Source organism: Lonchura striata, chromosome 9 (assembly GCF_046129695.1).
Source record: "Lonchura striata isolate bLonStr1 chromosome 9, bLonStr1.mat, whole genome shotgun sequence".
In the NCBI taxonomy this organism is placed as follows: Eukaryota; Metazoa; Chordata; class Aves; order Passeriformes; family Estrildidae; genus Lonchura; species Lonchura striata.
In genome coordinates this window covers 2,906,178-2,930,539 of record NC_134611.1, presented here as the reverse complement: position 1 = coordinate 2,930,539, position 24,362 = coordinate 2,906,178, and the positions used below count along the sequence as shown (strand labels likewise).

Here is a 24,362-nt window from a genome sequence, read left to right as displayed (position 1 = left end):
GCAGGTAGCTGGCTTCTTGGACTACACCAAACTCTCCCTCATAAAAAGGATGAAGACCTGTTGGTGGAAGTCCAGAGAAGGGCCATGGAAATTATATGGAGAAGAAAAGGCTGGAGCACCTCTCCTGTGAAGAAAGGCTGACTGAGTTGAGGTTGTGCAGTCTGGAGTAGAAAAGGTTCCAGGATGATCTTACAGCACCTTCTGATACCTAAAGGAGCTTCAAAAGAGCTGCTAGGGAATTTTTACAAAGGCATGCAGTGACAGGACAGGGGGAATTGCTGGCAGAGGGCAGGGTTAGATGGGATGTTGGGAAGAAATTTTCCTTGTGGGGGTGATGAGGCCCTGGCACAGGATGCCCAGAAAAGCTGTGGCTGCCCCTGAATCCCTGGAAGTGTTCAATGACAGATGGGAGCAATCTGACCTAGTGGAAGGTGTCCCTGCCCCTGGCAGAGGGTTGGAATAAGATGATCTTTAAGGTCCCTTCCAACCCAAACCTGGTCAAGTGAAGGGGAACAAAGGTGGAGGGATGTTTGCTCAGTCCAACTCTTACAAGTTTTTCCTGCTGAAATGGAAATGAAGGTTTGAAACTGTGTGCAGTTCTTCCATAATGAAGTGTTGCTTTTCAGGCTCGGATGGTGGAATGAGGAGGAGCACTTCAGCAAAAGGCTACTGGGTTTTCTCACTGCTTTCACACTGCTTGTCCTGTGCTCCCTTGCCTTTCTGCAGCTGTGCTTCTCTGTGGAGGGTTGTTGTGAAACTTCTCCACTGTACCTGGAAAGATTCACGTGAATTCTCTGGTTTTGAGAGCAGCACTGTTTCTTTTTTTACTCCAATTCCTTGATCTTGCAGTTAACCTTAAGGGATACCAGCAATTTAATTGTACTTTACTTTTATAAGAATTCAATTTCTTGAATGACAGCGTGAAAAGAGGAGGGGAGAAGAATCTGCTGTTGCCTCATTAAGAGAGTAAGAAAAAATGGGGGTCTTTAGTAGCCAGCTTTGCAAGATGGTAATAAAAAAGGGTCTTTGAATAGTTGCAGATCTCTCAGTGTTTTAGTTTAGATGTTAAAAAGGCCTTTTATGGGATAAGTGGTCTTTGAGAGAAAGACAAATAAAAAGCACATCTGAAAACACATAGGATGGCAGCTTTTTCAGACAGGCACTTCTCATCATCTTGAGGTTGAGGATTGCCCAGCTCCTGGCTGTCTCCTCACTCAGCCTTTTATACCAGCCACAGTGTGGCTTTGCTCCAGAAACCACACAGAGATTAGGCACTTTTTCATTGGTGTTATCAGTGAAGACACTGCCTGCTGAAGGCTCCAGACCAATAGCTGCTATAACTGTGGTGTGCTTTCAGAGACAGGAAGAGTCTCTAGTGCTGCAAAACCTTTACCACCCTGGGTGGCTGGGGGAAGTCCACCTTTGGAGTGGCATTTTTCCAGCACTGGATTATTGTGAGAAGAAGGGCTGCTGTGTCTGTGTCCCAGCCAAGGTGAGAATGGTCACTGTTTGGCTGACCCCCAGGGATAGACCAAGATTCTGCTGTCCATCCTTCCTCCTCTCTTCTTCCAAGGATGCTTGGATGTGGAAGGCTTCCCTGATGGCAGAAGACATGCAGGTTTGCAGAGCTGCATCTGGACAGAGCAAATGGGCAGAGTCTGTGTGTGTCTCTCTCCCTTCACACACCAGGTAGGTCACTGTCCAGAGCCACCCAGCTTGTAAGGTCTGCAGCAGGGTGCCTGTGAGCACAGTGCTGGGCATGAGTGGCTATTGCTGTCTCTCCCATGGGCTCTGCTTGCCCTTGCTCATTGTGCTTGCCAAGTGCACAGACCTGCTGGGGAGCCAGTGGAATTGTCAAAGAAATCAGCCTCTTCCTTCAGAGCATCTTGGGTCAGTAGAACTTGATCTGTCTGCTCTCTTCCCTGTCAGCAGAAATTTTTTTGCCAGCATTGGAGCAAATGTTTGAGCCCTCTGGATCTGTGCAAAAGGATTGGGTGCATGCTGGTGGTGTGCTCTGTTTGCTCAGAGGTGGAGATGCTGTGAGGGAAATGGCACAAAATGGTGAGGAAGAGCCACTGGAAGCTGAAGGAGCCTGAGGCTTTGTGTGAGGTGGGGATCTCCCAGAACACAAGCAGGCTGTGCTTGAAATGCTGTTGGGGAGGATGTTTCTTTCTTCCCAGGGAGGTGGTAGAATCACCATCTCTGGATGTTTAAAAAAAGACTGAACATGGCACTTGGTGCTATAGTCTAGTTGAGGTGTTAGGGCATAGGTTGGACTTGATGATCTTAGAGGTCTCTTCCAACCTCGTTATACTGTGACTCTTGCCAAATCCCTGCACACACACTCATTTCTGCCAGGCTGACCTTGTTCCTGGAGAGCTGGGATGGGGGCTGCCTTGTGGGGCAGGCTGGTAGCCAAAGCCAGATGCTCTGACCCATACAGAAGCTCAGCATCTTCCTCTGCTCCTCCATTGCTCCTGCACTGCAAGGTGCAGCAGCTGTACCTGATGGTATCTCTTCTGGGAGTTTGTTTCTACACCTGCCTCCCCCTTCTATCCCTGGAGTGGAACTCTTTTCATGAACACTTTTTGACCAGGCACTTGGAATGCTTACGGGACACTTCGTCCTGAAAATCCAGGAGACCTCTCCAGAGGAGGAAGCAGCGTCTCCTGTTTGTCTTGAGCTACCCTGTCACAACAATGGCTTCAGAATCTGCCTAATTTAAAAGCTAGTTTTAATCTGATGGGAAGATGTTTGTGTATTTAAAATAGTTATTCCTTGCTGGAGCCACTCCCTTCTTTTGTCCTTCACTGCTGGACTTTTCGGCTTCGCTCAGCTAATGTGCAGCGCTTGTTTACGGCCGAGATACTGGAGCATGAAGAAGGAAGTCAGTCGGTTCTGCACTGATTCAGTTCCAGGCTTCCTGTGCGTGTGCGTGCACGCGTGTGTGCTCAGCCCTGCTCCTCCACTCGCTGGGCAGCCTCTGCAGGAAAAGCCACGGCGCTGGCAGACACAAGATGCAGGTGTCTTATTTTTACCTCTTCCACCTGGATTGGGCCTGAGCAGGTTTAGGCAACACGGGGAAAAATTCCAGTATGGCAAGCCTGATGAGGAAGATGCTGATGCAGGCAAAGACATGGAGCGGTGAGTACGGGAAACATCTTGTCTGATGGCAGAGATAACTGCTCAGGAGGGCTTAGGTGCCTGGGAGGAGAAATGGGGCAGAGAGCTGTTGGGTATTGCTGTTTTCATCTTTCATCTCCAGTGTGAGATTGCACACCAGTGTGCACTTGCACCTGAAAATGCCAAAGCCTTTGTCCGTGGAGAAGATGGTTATCCAGCTGAATGTGTTTAAAATCTGTTTCTTAGCCTGCCCTGGGATTTCTGCCTTAGCTTGGCTCTCTAACAGCACCAGTCTGTCTAATTTGGAAGTTTTGGAATGAGTAGGAAGTTTGGACGAGACTGGCATCTCAGGAGCATTTAAACTGTTGTGTCAGTTGTGACTGCACCAAAAGATGAGGCTGAGAAGAAAACAGCACTGAGCTATAAAAGAAACCATTTTATTGCTTTGTCCCTTTTCTTTTGATTTGGTGGCGAGTATCTCTCTGGATTTCAGTAAGGTGCTCTCGTGTTGCGTGGTTACAGAAATTGTCATCAGCAGTGTTGGATATTATGGATTTTAAAATATTCCAGTAGCAGCACCAGACTGTGCCTGGGTTTTTTCATTTAAATTTATGGTGTTTATCCAGCTCTTAATTGTGCAAATTAGCATAATTATGGCGTGTGATTATATGCATACCCAGTGACTGTTTTTAAGAGACTGTCTCAAATGTCAAGAATTGATTTTGTTAGCCTTGTGACTTTCTCGTGCAAGCACCTTTCTTCATGCTGCTGTTCTGTGAAGCAGACATTCCAAAGTGCCTCAGCAGGAAACAATTTCTGCAGTGCCATATCTGAGGGAATGACTCTTTAGTAGGGCAGAAGGCTCTTCAATGATTCTGACTAATTAGGACTGATTAGGTGAGTTATCAAAGACTGAAACAGCCCTCCTGAAGCAGGACAACTTCTTTGCTCCAGGCTGGGGCAAGGATAGGAGGACACAATCTGAGCCACATGTGGTAAAGTTTATCCAAGTGCCAATTTTATCAGTGTGTGAATTTTAATGAAAAGTTGTTCTTTGAAATTAGGACTTTCGTGTGATTGGCTGCTGGCAATCTCTCCCAGGGCTGTAGCTGAGAGTGTGGAGGGGGCAGTGTAGGCACAAGCACTTCTCTGGTGCAGAAGTTACAGACTGGATGTGCCAAGTATTATGTTCCCTTTTGCTGGGAAGGAGATCTTATTGGCAGATGCAATTCCCTTCTAGCCCAAACTTTTACTGGTCTCTCCCTACTTACTCAGGACTTCTCAGAATCCATGACTTTCTGCCTTGAAATATGACTTGAAACAGAGTAATCTCCTTGATTGCATTATGACAAATGCAGGAAACTGTAGAGGAGATCTCCTTGATCTCTCTATAAATAGCTTGGGACTTTGGGCAAATTAACCAGTCTTTACAAAAAGAAGCTGAGGGAAAATAAATGTCATAGAACCATGGAATGGTTTGATTGGAAGGGACCTTAAAGATCATCTCTATCTAACCTCCCTGCCATGGACAGGGACAGCTTCCACTAAACCAGCTTACTCCAAGTGCCCTCCAACCTGATCTTGGACCCTTCTGGGGATGGGGCAGCCACAGCTTCTGGGAAACCTGTGCCAGTGCCTCACCACTCTCACAGGGCAGAATTTCTTCCCGATATCTGATCTGACCCTGTCCTCTGTCAGTGTGAAGCCATTCCCCTTGTCCTGTCACTACATGCCCTTGTCAAAAGTCCCTCTCCAGGTAGGACTCCCTCTTCTAGGCCCCTTTTATTTGCTTCAGGAATAAGGAGAATGGAATTAAACTGACTTCAAGTGAAATTTCAAGTGGAATGAGAATTAACATAGAGGGTTTTTTTATAGGCAAGTCTAGCAACTATTGACTAGAACACACATTTACTTTGTGTAAAGTGTACTTTGTGTACATACCTTGTGTACCTTTCTTCAGAGAAGTTTTAGTCCATCAATGTTTGAAAGCACAATTCTTTGTTGAGGGAAACACAGCCAATAGGGCAACGTGTAAATAGCCTTGGCTTTGATAACTTTCAGCAGCATGATTTCAGAACCCCTGGAGAGCTGTGTTGTTTTGTTTTTGGTTTTTTTTTTTTTTTCCTTAAATCTCACTGTTTACAAGGTGGGGAGGTGTGTTAATTTTTTTTTTTTTTTCAAATGCCTGCAGGATGTTAGGAAGCTGAGGATGCTGGGAGAATGAGGTGAAGGGAATGTGATCTGGAACAAGTGTACCCATTGAAAAAGCACTTGGATAGGGTGTGTAAATACAGGTACTCATTCTACCCCAGGAAAGGCTGGTGCCTGAAGCCAGTCTGGTTTCTGCATGTGCTTGGGACCTCAGTTCTGGTTGTAATCCCAGCCTGCTGCCCAAGTCTCCATACCAGCCCATGGATAAAAGGACCACTGCAATTAGCAGTCAGATGGAAGAAGAAATGGCACAGGAAGTAACTATTACAAAGAAGCACAAATGACACTTAACAGTATTTATTTTCCAGTGTTTATGATGTGGGGAGCAGCAAAAATACAGATCTACACCTTATTCTGTGTTGCCACATTTAATTTTGGTAGAAAAAAATCTGCTGCAAAAGATGTTGATTTTTGTCTTTACTAAGTGAAGTCTTTGACTGTTCTTCTTTATTTAGCATTTCTCATGTTATTAAAAATAATATTTTCTTTCATTCTTAGTTGTTAGGAAGAGATTTACTTGAAGGAGATCTGAAAGTGATCATGGGTTTGTGTGGTCCAAATTTATGCATTTGATTAGCCACTAACAACTTACAGCAGCTTTCAGAGATTTCAGGATTAATGAAGTACATGAAATATCAGACTTTAAAAGGGACTTCTAAGTGGTGACTTTTGTATAAGAACAGATGTGGTCAGATACTATTTCAACAGGATTTATATTCCACGTACTTTGAGACAGTAGGTCTTTTGATGACCCCTTTAGAATGCAGTATTTAATTATAATGAAATATTTTTAATGACTCCTATTAATGTATAAATATGTTTAAGGTTGGTTATGGTAGAGAAATTGTGAGCACTTTGTGAAGTGGTGGTGAAACAGCATCCTAAGGTTTTGATCTTTATTTAAAACAAAAAGGTTATAAAATGTCATGGTCAAAATCAGCAAATGGCATTTTGCCAGACTAACAAACACTGCTGGATTTATCTCTCCTCTCTTGAGATCCCTACTACTTTTAAGTACTCTTTAATTTGCCTGTCTGCTGGTGTACAGCTGCAGAGAAAATGCAAACTGTTGTTTAGATTTGAGGTAAATCCAAATTTACCTTTGAAATAAGCTTGAGCTGTGCCCTAGCTGAAGAGACTTTTAAGTCAACTGAAATTGGTCGCTCTTGAGCATTGTTTTTCTTATATAAAAATACAAACTGAATGAAAACGCAACACAATAAAGAATAGCAAAGGAGCAAAAACGTATGGAGAAGGATTTAGCTAAGCAGTATCCTCTGTTTTCTAACTATGACAGCCCTTATTTCAGCTGCATCACCACAGCTGATGCTGCCTAATCACCTGGAGGTTCTGCAGGATGACAGGGGATGCAAGAAGCTGTTAAATGAAAGTTCAGGTTGTCACATCAAAGCTCTCAAATAGCAGAAAAGTAACAGCCTTAATGGCTGCACCATCTTTACATTTCTGTTGGCAGGTAAATAATGGCAGTAACAGGGATCTCGAGTAATTTTATTTAAGCATCAGGAATATCTTCTGTTTGAGAGTGCTGAGGATGATACATCAGGGACCTTTACCTTTACATGGAGCAGTATGGCTTTTAGGGGTGGTAGCCCCTGAGCTGTCATATCAGGACTCATGGCTCAGGGAGTTTCAGTAAGGATTTAATCACCTGAGTGCAGTGACATTTATGCTGCCCTGTCAAGTGAACACATTGTAGAACATATTTGCTCACAAAAGCATCTCCTTTAATGACAGCCTTGCGGCACAGGTGTCAAAAATATTCTAAATCTGTTTTGCATTTAGCACTGCTGCATTCTTCTGTCATGGAGCCATCAGAATCCTGCCTGCAGAAAGGCTTTTAAAAGTCTTTAAAAACAAACAACAAAAAAAGAAAAGGATCTGTTTAAAAATAACATGGTATTACCTTGTGTATTCATTGTCCTTATGAACCTCCTAGCCAGGCACAGAATGTTGTGTGCTATTTCCTCTGCAGACAGATAATTGCAGGAGGGAGAGGAAACTGAGCCATGTAAAGTAAAAAATCTTAGCAAGTTCCTATTTCTGTTTACTGGGAGCTTACTATAGATTTTTCTTATAATTTTTTTTAATAATGAAAACATTTTAGCCTCTTAAAAAAAAAAAAAAAGGTGGATTAGTAGTAAATCACTTTGGCAATAAATTGTATTTTCTCTGAAGGTACCTTATATTAAAAGCAACCTTTTTCCTGTTCTTGTATCTCTGTGTCTTTTCTTCAGTAAGGGACTGCTACTTGTATCGTTCCAGTCACTTTCCTTGTGGAGGTAAATTTGCAGTCACTTTCTGACACGACAAAACACTAATTATTGCTGCTGGTGTAAACACTGGAAGTATTTGGGTTCACTTGTCAGTGTATGCAGTTATTACTGTGATTAAATTTGTAATCCTGAGGGTTGTTATCAGGTACCAGTAAGAGAATTAGTTTTGAAAATGAGGTTTCCAGTTTCAGTTTTTGTAGTGCCTGAGAGGAGATAACAAGTTAGATGATAGCTTAGGTAGTAGGAAGAGTGAATTTAAACTGAGTTTTGTGAATACTGAAATTAACTCTGGGGCTGAAAGTTATAATTAGGCTTGTCAGAAAAATTACAAACATTAATTTCCTGCTTGTGTCTGTAGATTTTAAAGTCTTAAAAGTTCCTGTATGAAATTTTTGCCATGGCCAGGTACTTTTTGGGCCAGTCGCAGGCAGTGGCCTCTTCTTTGAGCTAAATTCAGCTTTTTCCCAAGTAAGTGCTTTAAATAACTATTCTTGCTAAATTGAAGCTTTCTACCTGTCAGATTTCAAGAGTTCCACGTCAATCCTCAAATGTGTCTGGTGAGCTAATGGCCATTAGCCCTGTCTGTGTCAGAAGCTGCTGCACTGGAATCTCTTTGCTGCTTCTTCACTCCTCTTGGAATCTCTGGAGTTAAGCTCTTGAGATAATGAGCACATGTTTCTTCCTTCTCTTCCCTTGCCCTTCCTCTGTCTTGTTTTTGCCTCTTATTTTTGGCTCTAGGTTTCTGAGCTTTAAATGCACATTTATTCATCCTTTAGTGAAACATTGTGTTGTGTGTCACTATTCTCTTCTGTATTGCTGCATAGGTTCTGCCTAATTTTCTCTGTAGTGTAGTTTGTGGTGATTGGCTTCAGTTATTTTACAGGGAACCCTTGCATTTAATTATATTGCATTTAATAATAGGAAAAGAATGTGAGAGCAGTGATTTTCCTTCCCCCTGCCTTTTCCTGGCTTTAGTGGGATTACCCAGAAATTGCCACCTTCTGGTTCATTCAGAAATTCCCTTAATATCTATGTAGTACAAAATTTAGATGCCTTAATGATAAAAGAGCTGCAACTTCTATTTTAATATTCTTTCATTGCCAGCTTTAAAAAGACAAAAGTTAGTGTTGGAATAGAAATTTTTTGCAGTATTGAATCTATTGAACTGTGATTCATTTGATAGTCCAGAGTTGTGATTATAAGAAAGACTTTCAAAAATAGGCTGAAAGCAGAAGTGCAGGTGGATGAACTTTCCTGTTCAATTCAATGATCAATCCCTATAAATGGAAACAGAATGGATATGAACTATTCAGCTGTGAAAAGCACAGTGACTACAGCAGAAAAGCTTGTGGGATTTAATCCATTTATTGGCTGTGTTTGATAGTTTGTTGCCTGGGAAGAGCAGAGGAGAGTAAGTGGGAAAAGTAACTGAAAGAACCCAGTAGGGTAGAAGAATGAAGGACAGAAATAAACTCAACTTTTTTCCCAGTGAATGTGACAAAGATTCTGAATAAGAAATTGATGTGCAATCATCTCTGCATAAATCATACACTATTTCTGGAAAACTTCTTGCAGACTTCAAGTTCTACTGCAGACCCATTAGTTAACAAAGCCAGTTTAAGAGGTATTTGTGTCCTCCCACCTTTGCTTACAGGTTCCTTTGATGAACCACTTGAAACTGTGGAATTGTAAAACCACAAGCACCAAAGTGAAAGGTTTTAAACAGCTCAGAACAACAAAGTGCTCCTACAAGGTCTGCTCACAGCTAGAGCTCCTGCAGGGCACAGGAGCCCAGTGGGAGCAGTGACTTTTTGGATTTGCTGGCCTTTGCCTGTACTTCTGAGATCCACTAAATGTTGAGTTGTTGATTCTCTCCAGACTTCACAGACTTAGTTATATTCCTCTGTCAAGATGACCATTACAGCTTTGCAAAGTCATTCCCTGCATACCTGAATTTCTACCTAAACCACTAAGAAATGCTAAATTGGGTGTACATTCTGCCATTTGAATGTGGTTTAGTGGCTTGGCAGGAATTGTAAATTTTTATTCACTTGATATCAAAAGCTGTTTAATGTAGGCACAATAGAGGCTTGCAAAGTGGTTGGGATTTGGGGGGAAAGCGTTGGGAGATCTTGTACCCTGACTTGTGAGTACACAGTGACTCATGGCATTGGCTCTGGGAACAGAGCATTCTACTTCTCAGCTGCTTGGGGAACATCATCTGTGGATGATGAGGAACAAAATAAATAAGAAGACAAAGAGGAGCTCATGCCTTCTGTGCATCAGAAATATGGCCAGCACCTAATCTTTAGGGATCCAGAAAGGAAAGACTTGAAATGCAGACTCAAAAGAGAGCTTGTTAAGATAACTCTTTAGCTCTAAAGACTAAATAGGTGTTATTTTATGTATCAACAACTAAATATTTTTAAAGTGTAAAAGCAACTGTATATTTACTGTAGGACAGTAAATATCTGTAGTATTATGAGCTCTTTTCAAGCACTTTGGTATCAGTAATTTCTTTTTCATTTATGAGAATTAAAATAATCCAAAAGTTAGATGGCAGATGTGCAGCTTCCCACAGTGACGTTGCTGCATCTGGTAGATGAATTTATCAAAGGATCCCAGAAGGTTTGGGTGGGAAGGACCTTAAGGCTTATCTTGTTCCAAGCCCTGCCATGTGCAGGACACCTTCAAATATCCCTGGCTCCTCCAAGCCCTGTCCAACCTGGCCTTGCACACTTCCAGGGATGGAGCAGCCACAGCTTCTCTGGGTAATCTGTGCCAGGGCCTCCCCACCCTCACAGCAAAGGATTTCCTCCCAATATCTAATCTAAACCTACTCTCTTTGTGCATTTAAGTTCACTGAAATTTTATATGATGCAAGCTGAGACCTGAGACTTTGTAGTTTAATAATTAAATATTCAAACCCTCTTTATTGAAACAGTTATTTCAGTTGTCTCAGACTGTCTTGCCCGCTTTGTATTCTGGCTGCTGTGTTCATCTGGTGTGAGAACTTCAGAAGTATGTTTGACAGGGCAGGTAAATGTGTTAACAGATGCACTGAAAAATCCCCCAAACCAAACCACAATTTGTTAAAATCTCAAGGTGATTTGTTAAGGCTTATCTTGGATTGGCTTTTGGTATTTAATTGCAGCATATTAAGGAATATCCTTAAGGGGTTTATATTTTAAGAAGATAAACTCAGATTTGCCTTTTTTTTTTTTTTCTTCTACTACAGTTTATTCCAGAGTAATAATCAGTTTCCTTATGTTAGTTTTCTAGACAGTCAGGAAGGTAAAAGAAGGACTTGATATGCTTGACAGCTTTTCAGACAGGAAGAACTTTTTTGGTTTTGTTTCAGTTGTCCCTAAATGTGTGTTTGTACAGGGAGGTGAGAGTTGGCCCCTCTTGCTGGACATCATGCCAGCTGCATGATGGTGAAACCACAGCAGCTTCTCATGGGTCTCTAAATTGTGTGTCAATCCTGAGCACCAGCACCTTTTAGCTTAAAGCTGCTGGTGCCTGGCACTGTGGTTGAGATGCAGGATAGCACAGCTGCTCCAAAGCTGTAGCCTAAGGCACTGGTTGGAAAGGAGATTTTTATGTGTTCCATCACCTTTCCTACATTTCCATGCCTGGTGTGAGCAGAAGTACTAACCTGGGTCCCTGTGTCCCCTCCTTTCCCCTACAGCAGTGGGGAGAGGCTTTTTCTGGGCTTTGAGATCTTTTCCTTTCCTCTTTCCTTCCTGTTTAACCTTCTCCACCCCCAAATTCTTCTGGCTGCTGATGGTCAGAGAAGACACTCTTTTGCAGGAAGCTGGGCCAGCTAATCCTTGGTCCAGAGATGAGAAGCATAGGAGGAGCTTTAGTGACTTGTAAGACCTGATCTGGGTTTGAATTTTCATAGTTTAAAAAACTGGATGAATTAGTATGGAATAGAAATAAATAGAATAACCCAAATTTGGCACAGGATTGACTTACAGAGCTCCTTCTCTTGTTTGTAGCACTTCTGACGTTGGCATTGTCCTGCTCTGTCCTCACTTGCTGTGAAATGAGGAGGGAACAGGAAGCAAGGACCTTGTGTTCATCTAAAGAGGTGGTGTTGGGAATGCCAAATTCTGAGGATTTCCTGGCCTTTCTTATTTTTCTGGAAAGAATAAAGCAGAACTTTAATAAGACAAAAAATGAAATCCTTGTCTGTCTGCCTCTTCCCTTGCCACTCCCTGCCACTTCTGCCTTGTGCACTGCCAGCCTGGGGTGGGATGTTTCCAGGCTCCTTTTTGAAGATATTTATAAAGAAGTTGAGGTCCATATGTTTGTTTTTTCCCCAATGATTTCTTTACTGTAAGTCATTGTATTTCTGTGTAATTGATCTATGTGTGGCAACTTGCATCTCGGGAAGTGACAAATGGGTCGGGCCTGTGCTGTGCAAATGTGGAGAAAGGAAATTAAAAAATAGGTTGGCAATAACCCTAATAATGACAGCTGGGGACAGAAGCTTGTTTTAAAAATACAAGTTAAAACTAACTTGCTTTGAAACAATGAAAATAAATGGGATGCATAACTGTTCCTGACTAAAATAGAGCAGCGAATAGAGGGCACAGATTTCTCTCCTCTAGCCTCGGCCTGCCCAGCAGAATTTGGCTTATAAATATCCATAAATCAAGAGAGGCAAAGACACTTTAAGATGTTAGTATTTTTAGCAAGAAGGAAAAGCTTTTCAGTGGTGTTCCTTCCCATACGTTGTGGTTATAAATACCATTGTCTTGGTGTACTTCACAACAAATCAGGATTTCAGGTTTGGTGTCCTCAGTACGTAGATTTTTGTTTCCAAACACAAAAGGGGGGAATTCTCCTTGTTTTTTACATGCTTTGGGGAAGAGAGGGAATACTGATGTGTGCTGCAGGCAGGAATATCTGGTGGAAAGATATGAGCCACAGCAGGGCAGGGGGAGCAAATGCCTTGCCATGTCCCCTGTAAGGAGATTAGGTTTAGACTGCAACCTGGACTGAGCAAAAATTAGAAAGGATAATGCTGCATTAATTCACCCAGGTTTAGCTTCTGCAGTGCAGTGACAAAACAAAATTAGTAATAGTCTAAAAATACAGCCCTGAATAGAACTTTCTCCTCCTCCTTTTGCCCTGTGTTCCCTCCTCCCCTCGTTTCCTGCTTGGGCACCCGAAGTTGGAAACTTAAGTGTGGGTTTTGAATGGGATTTTTCTTCCTCCTCCCATTTGAAAAAAAGAATTTTAAGAAATTTTTTTTAAAGCCTGTTTCTGTAGCAGTGACTCAGTCCTGCAGTGCCTATCTGCCTTGTGTCAGGCATGGGGCTGTCTGGGGGAAGCAGAGTGTGCACATACCCAAACTGTGAGACAAACTTTGAAATTGCACCAAGTGCACTCAGAGCATCAAATGTGCCGGATCACGCTGCGATTCCAGTAACAGCCAGAGCTCTCCTGGCTCCCAGTGGGAATGTGCTCACGCTGCTCCAAAAGGGGAGAGAGGCCAAACTGCACATTCATTTGGATAATTAGGTAAACAGTAAATAGGAGAAGGTCTCTTTTGCTCAAACTCCATTGTTTTTTTCCTGAAAGTCTATATTTAGATTTGGCAACCAGATTTATCACAGTGATTGGTGCATTGTTTAAAGAAGGTCACCGATGTGTGTGCGTGTTTATCTATGCTTAACTGGATTGCTTATTTGAAGTAGAAATACCTCCAAAAATATTATGCAGAGCTCTTGAAAACTTGTGTATTTGTGCCCCAGAGCACATGGTCTTTATTAGAAAATAGATGCAATTATTCACGTTTGGTTTTGCAGCTTAAAGTCCCGAGGGATTTGTACATAAAACTGTGGAGATTTGATTACATCCTGATTTTATGTCTCACTGGTATATGAGTGTTTCTTATGTGTAAAAACCTTTTTATAAGGCAGAGATTATAACAAGTTCCTAAGTGAAGCCAGACAGTGCTGTCCTGTCTGTTGGAATTGGAGTACACATGCTCATTAATTTAGTCTAACTCTGGTGGTTGCTTGTGTCTTTATGAAACCCAGAGTGCTTTTGTGTTTTACATTTAGAGCAAATATTCTGGACTTGTTGGCAGGTTGGTTTGAGACTTCAAGGTACAATTTCAAAGTCAGACTTTATTGTTCACAGCAGTTCCATGCTGCTTGATGAGGATGGAGCATGGTTTACTGACAGTGCTAGTGTGGTTAAGGTAAAAATAGCAAATATCAGCTCATTTTCCCTTTTACCCATGAAGTGAGAAAACAAAACAAAACAAAAAGGCATTTTAGAAATGTCAACTGGAGAGGATTTTGCTCTAAGCAAGAGCATGCAGTTCTAGGGGGTTTGTTTCCTTTGTTTTTTTGTTTTTTTTTCATGGTTCTGTAAGCCTTTTGGTTACAATTCCATTTTTTGCCATGAAAATAATTGAGACTGTATCTTTTCAAAAGAGATTGCTAAACAGTGGCTGCCTACTGAAAGTCCTGCTCACACAGACTTACAAAGGGGACTGTGCTCAGTTTGAGAAGGATTGACCTCAGAGAGAGGCAGTTCCAGTCATCTGGTGTTCACACCTAATGGAACAAAACCAGTCATTTTGGGTTTTGGAACTTGAAATAGAAGTGATCTCTGGTACCATAATAATGAATGAAAAGACACAAAAGAGATGAAGTGCTTGTGCATGGCTTGCTGAAGGATGGGGCTCCACGAGCAGCTGGCACCCACAGCAGTGCTGAGGGTGGCCTTGGTGGCCTGGGACCCTGCCTGGGATGTAATGATTTGTACTTCATCCAAATCCTTTTCCACAATGTCCACTTGTTTTGTCCTGTGGTGAGGACGTGTGTGCACGTGTCACAAATTAGTTCCTTAAGCAGTCTGTGAAAGAGAAATTATCTTCCTTCTCTTCCTCCCTCCTTCCTGTCCCTTCAAAACTTGAAATTCTCCTGTATCTCTCCATTTTGGGGAGAGACTCTTTTTTTACATTGAAATTTGTACCTTGAAATTCCCAGGCCAGTGCCAGGACACACAGGTTCATCACTTGGAAGTCATGTGCTGTGTCACGAGCCACATCCTACACTGGACATCTTTAATCATTCCTTAAACTGCAAGCACAGAGGTTCAGCCCAAGAGGGTGTGCTCTTTTCTCTCTCCGAGCTGGTTTGGTGCCTGCAGGTCACCTTGCTTCACCCTTTGGCTCTGTTGGCAGTGCTGGAATCTCCTCCAGGCCTGGCAGCAGGTACATCTTCATCACTGTCCCTGACACGTGGCTTCTGCACTGAGTCAAGGCTGTTCCTGACAGACAACCTGTGGAGGGAAAACTCTGCTGCTTAGAAGGTCATTTACATTTAAGAAATGTTCTTTTTTCTCCCACAACCCCCCCCCCCCTCCCCAAATATATTTTTTAAATTTATTTTTTGGTTGTTTCTCTTACTGCTTTCTCAATGCAGTGCTGTAGCACCTGGAATTTTACACAGACCCTTTTTCCATGCTGCTCCTAAGTGTTTTAATTTCAAATTTTTTTGAATTTTGAGATACTAGGAGGTCTAATCTTTCCTCTCTGGAGTATATTTCTCCATTTAGATGAAGGTTTGAGCCTAAATCCCAGCTGTCACTGATTTGTTGTCAGTTGTTACACTTTAATTGCTGATATTAACACAACATTCTGATGGGGCTGCAAGGAGGGCGTTAGGATAGTTCTTATCCAGCTCAAGGAGTTTCCCTGCCTAAATTCAGAGCCTAAAATAATTCTGGATTTGTAAATTCTTCCTTGTGTTTTGCTGTCCAGGGACATGGCTTAGTGGTGTACTTGGAGTTTTGGGCTCATGGTTGGACTCAGTCTGAAAGGTCGTCACAGCAGACAGGGTATTTCTATTACTGGTGGTGTTTAGATGATAAATGCAAGAATTTAATTATGCATGTTGCTAAAGTTCTTTGTTTATATACACTGTAAGAGTACACTCTCCAGTGATTTTGAAGAGTGTTGTCAATTAGCTGGTGGTTATCTTTTGCTGCCAGTTGGCTCTTACAGTGGGATTTCCAGGGCTTGAGAAGCTTTTAAAATATATTTACATTTTAAAATTTATTTATAAAACTAGTATTGTATGAAGGAGTTGTTGATATAAATACAGTTTATTCACTCTAAAAAAGGATAAAATAAGATAATAAATAAATTATAAATAAAATAACAGTTACAGCAACTGATTAAAAAATACCCAGAATGAAATTACAAACCCAGCTCCTAACATCCTTGGTGGAGAGTTGATAGGTCTTATTTTTGCAGCAGTCTGCAGTGATATGTTCTTTTCTACATAAAAATCAAGGCTGGAAAGTTCAACTAAATGCACCTGCTATTTGGCCATAGTTACCAAGACCATTTTGGGATTTTTATCCATTAAGTTGCCTATATACTATAACTGTATTTCTTCCCATAGTAGCTTAGGCTGTGATTGGTTTGATGAACACAGGGATCACATCTAGGAATAAAACTGTGTTTTGCTGGTAAAACCCTTGCTTTAAGATTGCAGCAGTAATGATTTTCTTTCCCCACTTTCTCCACAAAAATCCCAAACACTTCATCTGGGAATGAAGAGGGGTGATGGGAAGTTAATTTTGCCTGCTGAAAAACAAGGCTATTACAAACGGAAATGAGCAGCTTGTGTATGATATTTCTGATGGTACTAAGCCCAACCTGTAATCATTAAAAAATGAATGTCAGACAGGGCATGAGAGCTTTTTCCTTTATGCAGTCAAAGTGAATATATCTATATAAACATACTGATTTATTTGTGGAGTTGCAGGAGCTGGCAGTGAGGTAGCTCAGTGCGGTGTCTCTCTCAGGGGCTCTGGTTGGTGATCTGTGGCTCCAGAGGGTTTCCCCCAGCCTGAGCTCCCTGTGTGTGTCACAGCTCAGCGTTAAGGCCACAGAAGAGCCAGACCTGTGGCAGCAGCTGTGTCACAGGCCAGGGCTGAGGGCTCTCCTTCCGTACAGAAATCCCTAAATCTCCCCACATTTCTGAGGGGAGTGCCTCCACTCTCTCCACACAGGTCATTCTGCTGTTACATGAGTAGTTGCTGGTGTGTTTACCTCCAGGTCATGCATTTATTTATTTACTAAAAACCTTGGCTGCCTGGGGTGGCTCGCAGCTGCGTGTGGGCTCAGCCACTGCCTGTGCCTGGCTGGCTCTTAAATGTACATTTTTATGGCCCTTGAAACTTGGCACGAGCTGTGTTTGGTCGTCAACAACAACAACAAAAGATTGCTAGTGAAATTAAAACCTGGCATCGACACTCTACAGGTTTATTCGTGATGTATTGAAATGGGATTTTCTTGCTAACGTTTCCTGGCACTCATCCAAAGCCCAGCATCTCATAAATTTAAATTATCTCTCTCTGCTCTGCTCAGTTGACAGGGCTGTAGTAGCTTCTCATGCAGATCACGGGAACAGTATGGAAAAATGAAACCAGGAGACTTTCACGTGGGGAGTTTGTATCAGCAGAGAAATTGTAGTGGTTTTGCCAAGGAATTAGAGGGCAGAAATCACAGAATCATTGAGTCAGGTTGGAAGGGAGCACAGGGGTCATCTGATCCTGCCTTCCTGCTCAAGCAGGGTCATCCCAGAGCACAGAGCAGAGGATTGCATCCAGACGTGTCTGGGATATCTCCAGTGAAGGAGACTCCACAACCTCTCTGTGGGCAATCACTTCCAGTGTGTGGTCACTGCACAGTGAAATAGTTCTTCCTCATATTCAGGTGGAAATTCCTGTGTGTCTTGAACAGTTTTCAGTACCTGCCTTCAGAAAACAGACCATGGCAAAAGCAGAGCTGAGTCAGGCTTGCTGCAACTGTAGCTGCAGTGACAGGTTGGGCTTGGAGTCATGAGGACAGCAGTTACAGCCTGCCTTGGCACCAAAATTTAGGTGAGGTGCTCTGTGACATTTAAATGCTCTTCTGTCACCATTTAGCTTGTTCAGAGGCACCTCATGGTCACAGTGGAAACAGCATATCTTGATTTATGTGGGATAAGTGAGCTTGCAGCGTGGTCACTGAAGGCTTGGCCAGCTCCAGGTTTGTGAGAGGCATGCGAGGCAGCTTTGCTCTCAGGAGCTCTGCTTTGGGTTCAGTCGGGGATCTCTGTCTTCCAGCCACACCAGTTCCAGGACTCCCTCTCCCAGTCACTCTAACCCCAAGTGCAACAATTTCTGAGGTGCTGCTTCATTGGTCCTCTGTATTACTTCAAAACATTAATTAACACTAAATATGAAGAGGTCGGGTAAGTCAGGTGCACTGGTGTGCCCTGAGCTGAGGAAAAGTCATATCCACCTGCAGGAAATGTTGCAGAGGGAAACAGATGCATCTTGGTGATAGGAGATGGGAAGGGGATGTTAGGTCATTAATTACTTAGCCTTGCATAAACAAAACTTAGTATTTTGAAAAGTGTCTAATTTAAAGGGAAGGAAAAATCTTTCATCTTCTGTGCTATTTAACTACATGTCAAGTTGGGTCAATTGGAAAACTTTTGTGTTCATTCCTGCTTTTTATATTGATTACTTCTCCATGAACTGTTCCAGTGCACTGGGCTAGTTTTAAATGGGAGAAGAGCTAAAGGAAGCTAGACTGCTAAATCTAGGATCCCTGACCCTCTGTATTCCTTCTGGTTTCTCTAGGAAGGACACAAGGTGCAATTTGACTTACTTTTCTACAGGTTAAAGCTCATTTCATGGCTGCTTGTTGGGCACTTAAGCTGGAATCTTTTCAGAAGTGGTATTTGCTTAGCCTGCTAATTTTTCTTAATTAAAAGAGAGGATTTGATTGAAACCAAGTGTAGTGAATAAATGTTAACGTATGTTGATGGCTGTGTGGCATTTTGGTTTTGGTTTTTTTTTTCCTCTTTTAACTGTCTTCTTTTTCATTTTCCCCTCCATATCTTGTTAAAAAATGAGAAGCTGATAAGTTTGTTTGGTCCAAAACTAATTCAGAATGGAGAGTTTGGTCATGGGAGATTGCAGTTCATCCTTTTTTTACAATATAAGCTATGAACTCAAATTTTACACTTTGTAGTGCCTTTACTCAAGCACTAGACTGCTTCCAGAGAGCATGAAAGCATTAAACATTAATTTGTAACATCAGAGCCAGGTTCGCCAGCTGCTTGGCAATGGTGCACTTGGGGTTTTCTATGGCATTGCTCTTTTACTTTTTTAATTGGCTGGTAGTATTTATTAAACAACGTACTCTGAGAAATTGCTGAAGCTCTTTGCAGTAGATTTGGGTAGTTTTTTTTCTGGAGAGCTCAATGGTGGAGAGTAGAATTCCCATACAGGAGGCCCTTGGCAAAGATTTATCTTCATATGCTCAGTGCAAATGTAAGGCTGCTTGTGTATATTTTCTGTGAAATCTTATAAAGTTAAGAAATATTGTTTTCCCAATACAATCTTAAAGCTGAAATACAGTCCCATTCCAACATAGCAAATCTGCATTTTGTGCATAAATTACTTAAATATCTAGGAGTAGTGAAATATAATGCTGTTAAACATGTCAAATGTGATGATTAAGTGACTGGATTGTTAGGAAGAAAATAGTAATTTTCTGAAAAGCTAAATGAATGATTTGGCACAATGAAGTGCAAACACTACCAGAAATAAAAGAAAACTGAGAAAAATTTGCTACTGGAAGATCACGTTTGTAGGCAGCTGGTATTAAAAACAAGAGTGAAAATATTTCAGATTTTCTCAACTTAATTGACAAACTCATTTCTTCCCCTGACATTATTTTTACCTGCTGACAGCTGCGTGGGTGGCTCAGTATGGCTGGGGATCTCACATCACTAATACAGTCACTGCTGTAAGCTGATTTCTTTGTGATACTGAGACTGTGAAATGCTTCCCAGGATAAACTGCTGCTCTGGAAGGACTGGACTGGAGCCTGAGTAACTGGCCTGGGGATCAAGGAGAAAGTTCTGCCTTCTGGATTACTGGCCTGCATGTTCTGTGGACACAAGAAATGCTGGAGCCACTTGAGACACATTTTAACTCAGTGGCACTGAATTAGTGTAGACAAAGGGTTTTTTTGGACATCATCATTGCTGCTGCCGATGTGTGTAAGGAGGGGAGAGATCGATTTGACTCCAAGCCCAGGCTAAAATTTTTGAGTTAGCTATTTAAAAGAATCATCTTATTGGTAGACTAAGCAAACTTGTCTATCAGTGTTTTTATGTTAATAAACATGTAAACATTGTCTGCCTTTTTAGAAGTACTTTGAGAAAGACCCTCTCTAGAGTACACTGTGAAACCTCAGCTAGGCCAAGGATAACGTTCCTTTGATCACAAAGTGTGTTCTTCTGAGCAGTGGTAACATGAAATAAGAAGTGAAACCAGAAGTAAAAAAATAAAAAATTAAAGGGCCTTCTCAATATTATTCAAACTTAAACTAAACTGTGACTTTGATGTTGTTGGGCTTCACGTGGAGTGCTTATTGAAGCCTTTCTCTGCATTGTTAGGTCTGTACAGGGCTCTGGTCCAACCCCTGGCCACACCAATAAAAATAATTTTGAGTAGCAGTTAACCCATAACTGGTTTTGCACGTTGCTTTGTGCTGTAACTTGAGACATGGTTAATCTTTCTGTATGCTCCCTTTCTGATTTGGGTGGGCTGTGAGTCAGTGATCAATGCAATGCCAGCTATATTTGGAAGGGAATGTTTCAGCACAGTCAGGTGTCCACAGGATGGTGGTGAAAAAAGAGGGGAGAATCCCGGTGATCATGCAGAGGCTGGTGTCTTGCCTAATGTTCTGTCTTGTCCAAAGTGTTGTTGTGCTAAATCCCTGCCGTGGTGCTGCTAGGGTTGTATTATCCAAGTTGAGTCATTCCTCAGGGGTACCAAGTGTTCCAGTAGGGCAGGTAAGGACTCTCCAAGGGCTGTCACAAGAGTCTGTGTGGGTGCCCAGCCTGGCAGAGATCAGCAGGAGTTACAAAGCACACAAGAAATCCACAGCAAGCACCCCCACAAGGATTTCAGCTCCTGCACAGTCTGTCTGGATTTTCTGTCCTCTCCTGCCCTTCCGTGCTCCCAACCCAAAAGGAGATGTCAATATGTTAGTGGAAACTTGTGCAAACACAGCTTTCAGAGCTGACCAGAAGCCTGCCTCACATTCTCAGCTTTCCCTGCTGATTATGGCTTGTGCCACTGGAGCCAACCACATCACCATCCATCGGATTTATTCATACTCCTGACGTTCCATAAAGCCTGCTTTACTAACCTGCCTAATTCAAAGCATTTGGCCAAAGCACTGCTGCCACATTAGCAGCAAAAAGCTCAACAAGGAGAAGGAGGACCCGTTGCTGGAAGGGGTTTGGGAGCCAGTAACAGCAGACCCAGTTAAAACTGGGATTCTCAGTGCTCCTGGTTTTGCCTCAGTCTTGAAAACACAGACACCCGTGCCCTCTGTGCTTGGTGAAAGGGATTGAGGAGGAGAACAGCCACCAGCAATAGGTGAGGGTTAAGTCAGGAGTTATTTAAAGAACCTGTGTGAGTCCATGGGGCCAGATGGGCTGCAACCAAAGGTGATCAGCAACCCCTGGGATCAAGAAGCAGAAGACAAAAGCCAGCTAAATTTTTTTTTTTTTTTCTGGTGGAGTCTGTATCTCATTTTCACAGGAGTACCAGTATCTCTGTATTCACTGCTTGTGCTTCTTTGAAACTTCATTGCTCTGGATGGAAATTGTAGCAGAGCTGTGGTTTAGGTACATTTTGTCATTCCAGACTTATGTTCTGAGCAGCGTGATGTTGACAGAGCACAAGAGGCAGCATCATTATTTGCTGAGAAACTGCATTGCAGTGTCTGAACTGTTTCTGGTTATTTGTTGTGACTTCTTAAACATGGTGATTTTTAGATAGTTGCTTCTGTCATTTATAATTGAAAAGTCAAACTTGCTATTGAGTAGAGAAATTATTTTTTAATTTGAAGGAGGTTTTAGGGTAACTCCCTCTCTGTTCTAGGGAGCAGTGATACCCTTTCCCACATATACACATAAGTAAGGAAGTTTGTGCATCTGCAGCTGACATGAATGTACTTTGGCTGATGAATGCAGCCTAGCTTAAAGGCAGGATCCCATAGTGGGTCAGTTAAGCTTTATTGGTCTGCCAGACCAGATTATCATTTTATTTAACTAGAGGAGTAGTTTTCATTGTTACTTTATTGCCAAGGGTGTGTCAGCATTTCCATTAGAAACCCCCTATTTTCAGGGATTTAAGTAGACTTGAGATTTAAGTGTTCTGATCTAAAACTTGGCAAGTGTGTTCTTTGTTCACCAGCGGATATTTTCTTTATGAGATTTTAGAACAGTCAGCTGTTTCTTAAATTGTAGTGAAGGCAAGAGGGTTTTTCCTCTTGGTTAAGCAGATAGGACTGTTTTTTCCATCTCATTTATTGCAACTAGATTTATAAAAAATAATCCCCTATTCTGCTGTTTAAAAAGGGGAGAAAGGGGGAGGAGAAAAAGGAGTATCTTCCTGCTGCCCTGTTCTGTTTGCCCTGCCTCAAACCTTTCCCTTTGGTCTGTGTATGGTGAAGTCCCACCCACCCTCTCGGTGCCTTCTCTCCTTCTCTTTACTTATTTCCCTTCAGTGTATTTACACTGCATTGAGTTGCAGGGTTTGTTCTCCTTCCTCCATTCCTCCTCTTTGCTTTCCTGTCTCGTGCTTGCAGCACTCGATTCTGATAAATCTGCCTGTATTACCTTTCTCTAAAAGGCAGCTCTGAGGTACTCTTAAGTGATGCAATATACCTGTGGTAAATAGAAACTTTGTATTTATATGTAGTAATATACTTTGCTACTTAACTGAAGAACATATGCATGACTCTTAGTTGAGTACTGTAATTTTTCAACTTTTCTTAGACATTGCTGCGTCTCTAGAGCAAAGTACTTTTTGCATTCCTTTTTTTTTTTAACCAAATCTTTAGTGTAGACTGAAAAAAGTGAAGTGTGATTGGTACAGAACAGCACTGTGGGTTTTCATTGCTGAGCTCTTTTAGTCATTTCCTGAGAGCTTGGTGCAGAAATGTGACAGCCCAGGAAGCGATCACAAGCTCAGCAAGGCTTCGTGTGCCATTAGAAGTCGGTGTGCTACAGGTGAGGCACGTCCTTCTTGTGGAGATGTAGGAATACCTGGTTCTGGGATTGGTGCTCAAGGTCTTCAGGAAGAACCTCTGCTGTTTTGCAGTTCACAGCCATGAGCAAAGAAACTGGGGATGTAAATTGGTGAGTGAGGAACTACAGCTACGTGACTACTAAGCAACAAGGAATGTAAGTGAAGCGCCGGAATCCAAAGGGTGGAAAATGAGCGCTTTCAAAAAGCATCATAGTCTTTCTCCCAGGACCTTCAGAAGAACTTTGTCAGAACAAGATGCTGGCATAGCTGCCTTGAAGGACTCCCATTGGTACCACCGAATGAAAAGCAAGAAGTTGAACAAGCAGTTGAGTTTTGACTCAGAGAAACCTCTTGCAGCGTACAGGTGGCAAACCCATCCTTGGCCTCTCTGGAGGGTAAACAAAAGAGTGAGCTCCTCCAGTCTGAAAGGGGAATGCAATGATCCAAGTCTTGCCAAAAGTTCTGCAAGCATGGATGCTACCAGTGCTGACAGTCTCCAGGAAGACCCACCTGAGCCACCCTTCCTGCCAAGGAGCAGGCCGCTGCGGGTGCCCTTCAGCCGCTCCCTGTCGGAGCCCGAGCCGCAGGCCGGGAGCGGGAACGCGCGGCCGTTCCTGCAGGACGCCGAGCAGCAGGGCTACTTCATCCGGGGCATCTTCTCCTCCCTCTCCAGTGGCTTTTCAAAGATCATGAGTCGGAAAGGGGAGCCTGGCAGCAAGTCCATAACTGAAGGGAAGACAGAGGACAGTCAAACTGTTATGAGTACAGGTAATGAGCTCACTTTTGTTTTGTTCTGTTTGTGTAACAGGTGAGTGTAGCGAGGGACACGACAGTTGTTTAAACTGTTCTGTAACTTGTTTTTATTAATGTGACAGTGATGCTCTGATGTTCTATCTTGTAAAAAGCAACTGAAAAAAAGGTCCTTTCCTGATAAGGAAGTGGTATGAGATATTTTGGTGTGTGCTTTAAGACTTAGAGATCCCTTTAAAAGAAGCATCACCTGGTGATAGCAGTAGTATTTCCTTCTCAAGTGTGTGGTATACACAGTCCTGCAGGCACAGTATCCTCTGTGGTGTTGTGCTGCCCTGATTGAGATATCAAGCCTGCTCCTGTCAATGAAGTACCAGGGAGAGAGAGAAATTAAGCTGTCTTTTAAACAGAGTTCCAGACAGTGGAATGGATCTAGTTCCTCATACCAGATTCTCCATTTCGTAATCAAGCAGCTGGATTGGTGTCTGCTCTCTGGTAGATGCCAAGGACAGGCATGGTGCAAGGGTTTAGCCAGCTGGGATTGAGGTCAGCAAGATGCCAGTCTGAGATTTCATTTAAATCTACCCTGCTGATAACAACACTCTTAAGGCAAGGAGGGAAAAAATGAGGGGTAAAGAGGATAAGCTTGCCTTTTTTCTCAGGCTTTTCTGAGACTTTCTCATGGGCTACCCAGCTTGAACCCAGTAACTGATGATGCCTGGAAAAGAATCCACAAAGTTTAAATTTGTAATAAAACCAAAAATAAACCTTCCTTCTCCCCAAAACCTCAGCACTTTTCAGAGTCCTCCAGATTATCATATTAAAAACCTGGTA

At 42.4% G+C, this 24,362-nt stretch overlaps 1 protein-coding gene across 5 annotated transcripts in view; it reads left to right on the top strand.

The window, feature by feature from the left end:
* Nucleotides 1–24,362, top strand: part of RASAL2 (RAS protein activator like 2) — a 162,572-nt gene that overhangs the window by 34,386 nt on the left and 103,824 nt on the right. Inside the window, exon 2 of one of the 5 annotated variants that reach the window (XM_077785289.1) lies at nucleotides 22,851–23,546. The exons of 3 other annotated variants lie outside the window; for them this stretch is intronic. In XM_077785289.1, the coding sequence (XP_077641415.1) occupies nucleotides 22,967–23,546 (580 nt within the window). In that variant the 5' untranslated portion in view covers nucleotides 22,851–22,966. Of the gene's footprint in view, nucleotides 1–2,833; nucleotides 3,145–22,850; nucleotides 23,547–24,362 lie in introns of those variants that run through there. One more of the 5 variants, XM_021545901.3, reaches the window with a different exon arrangement.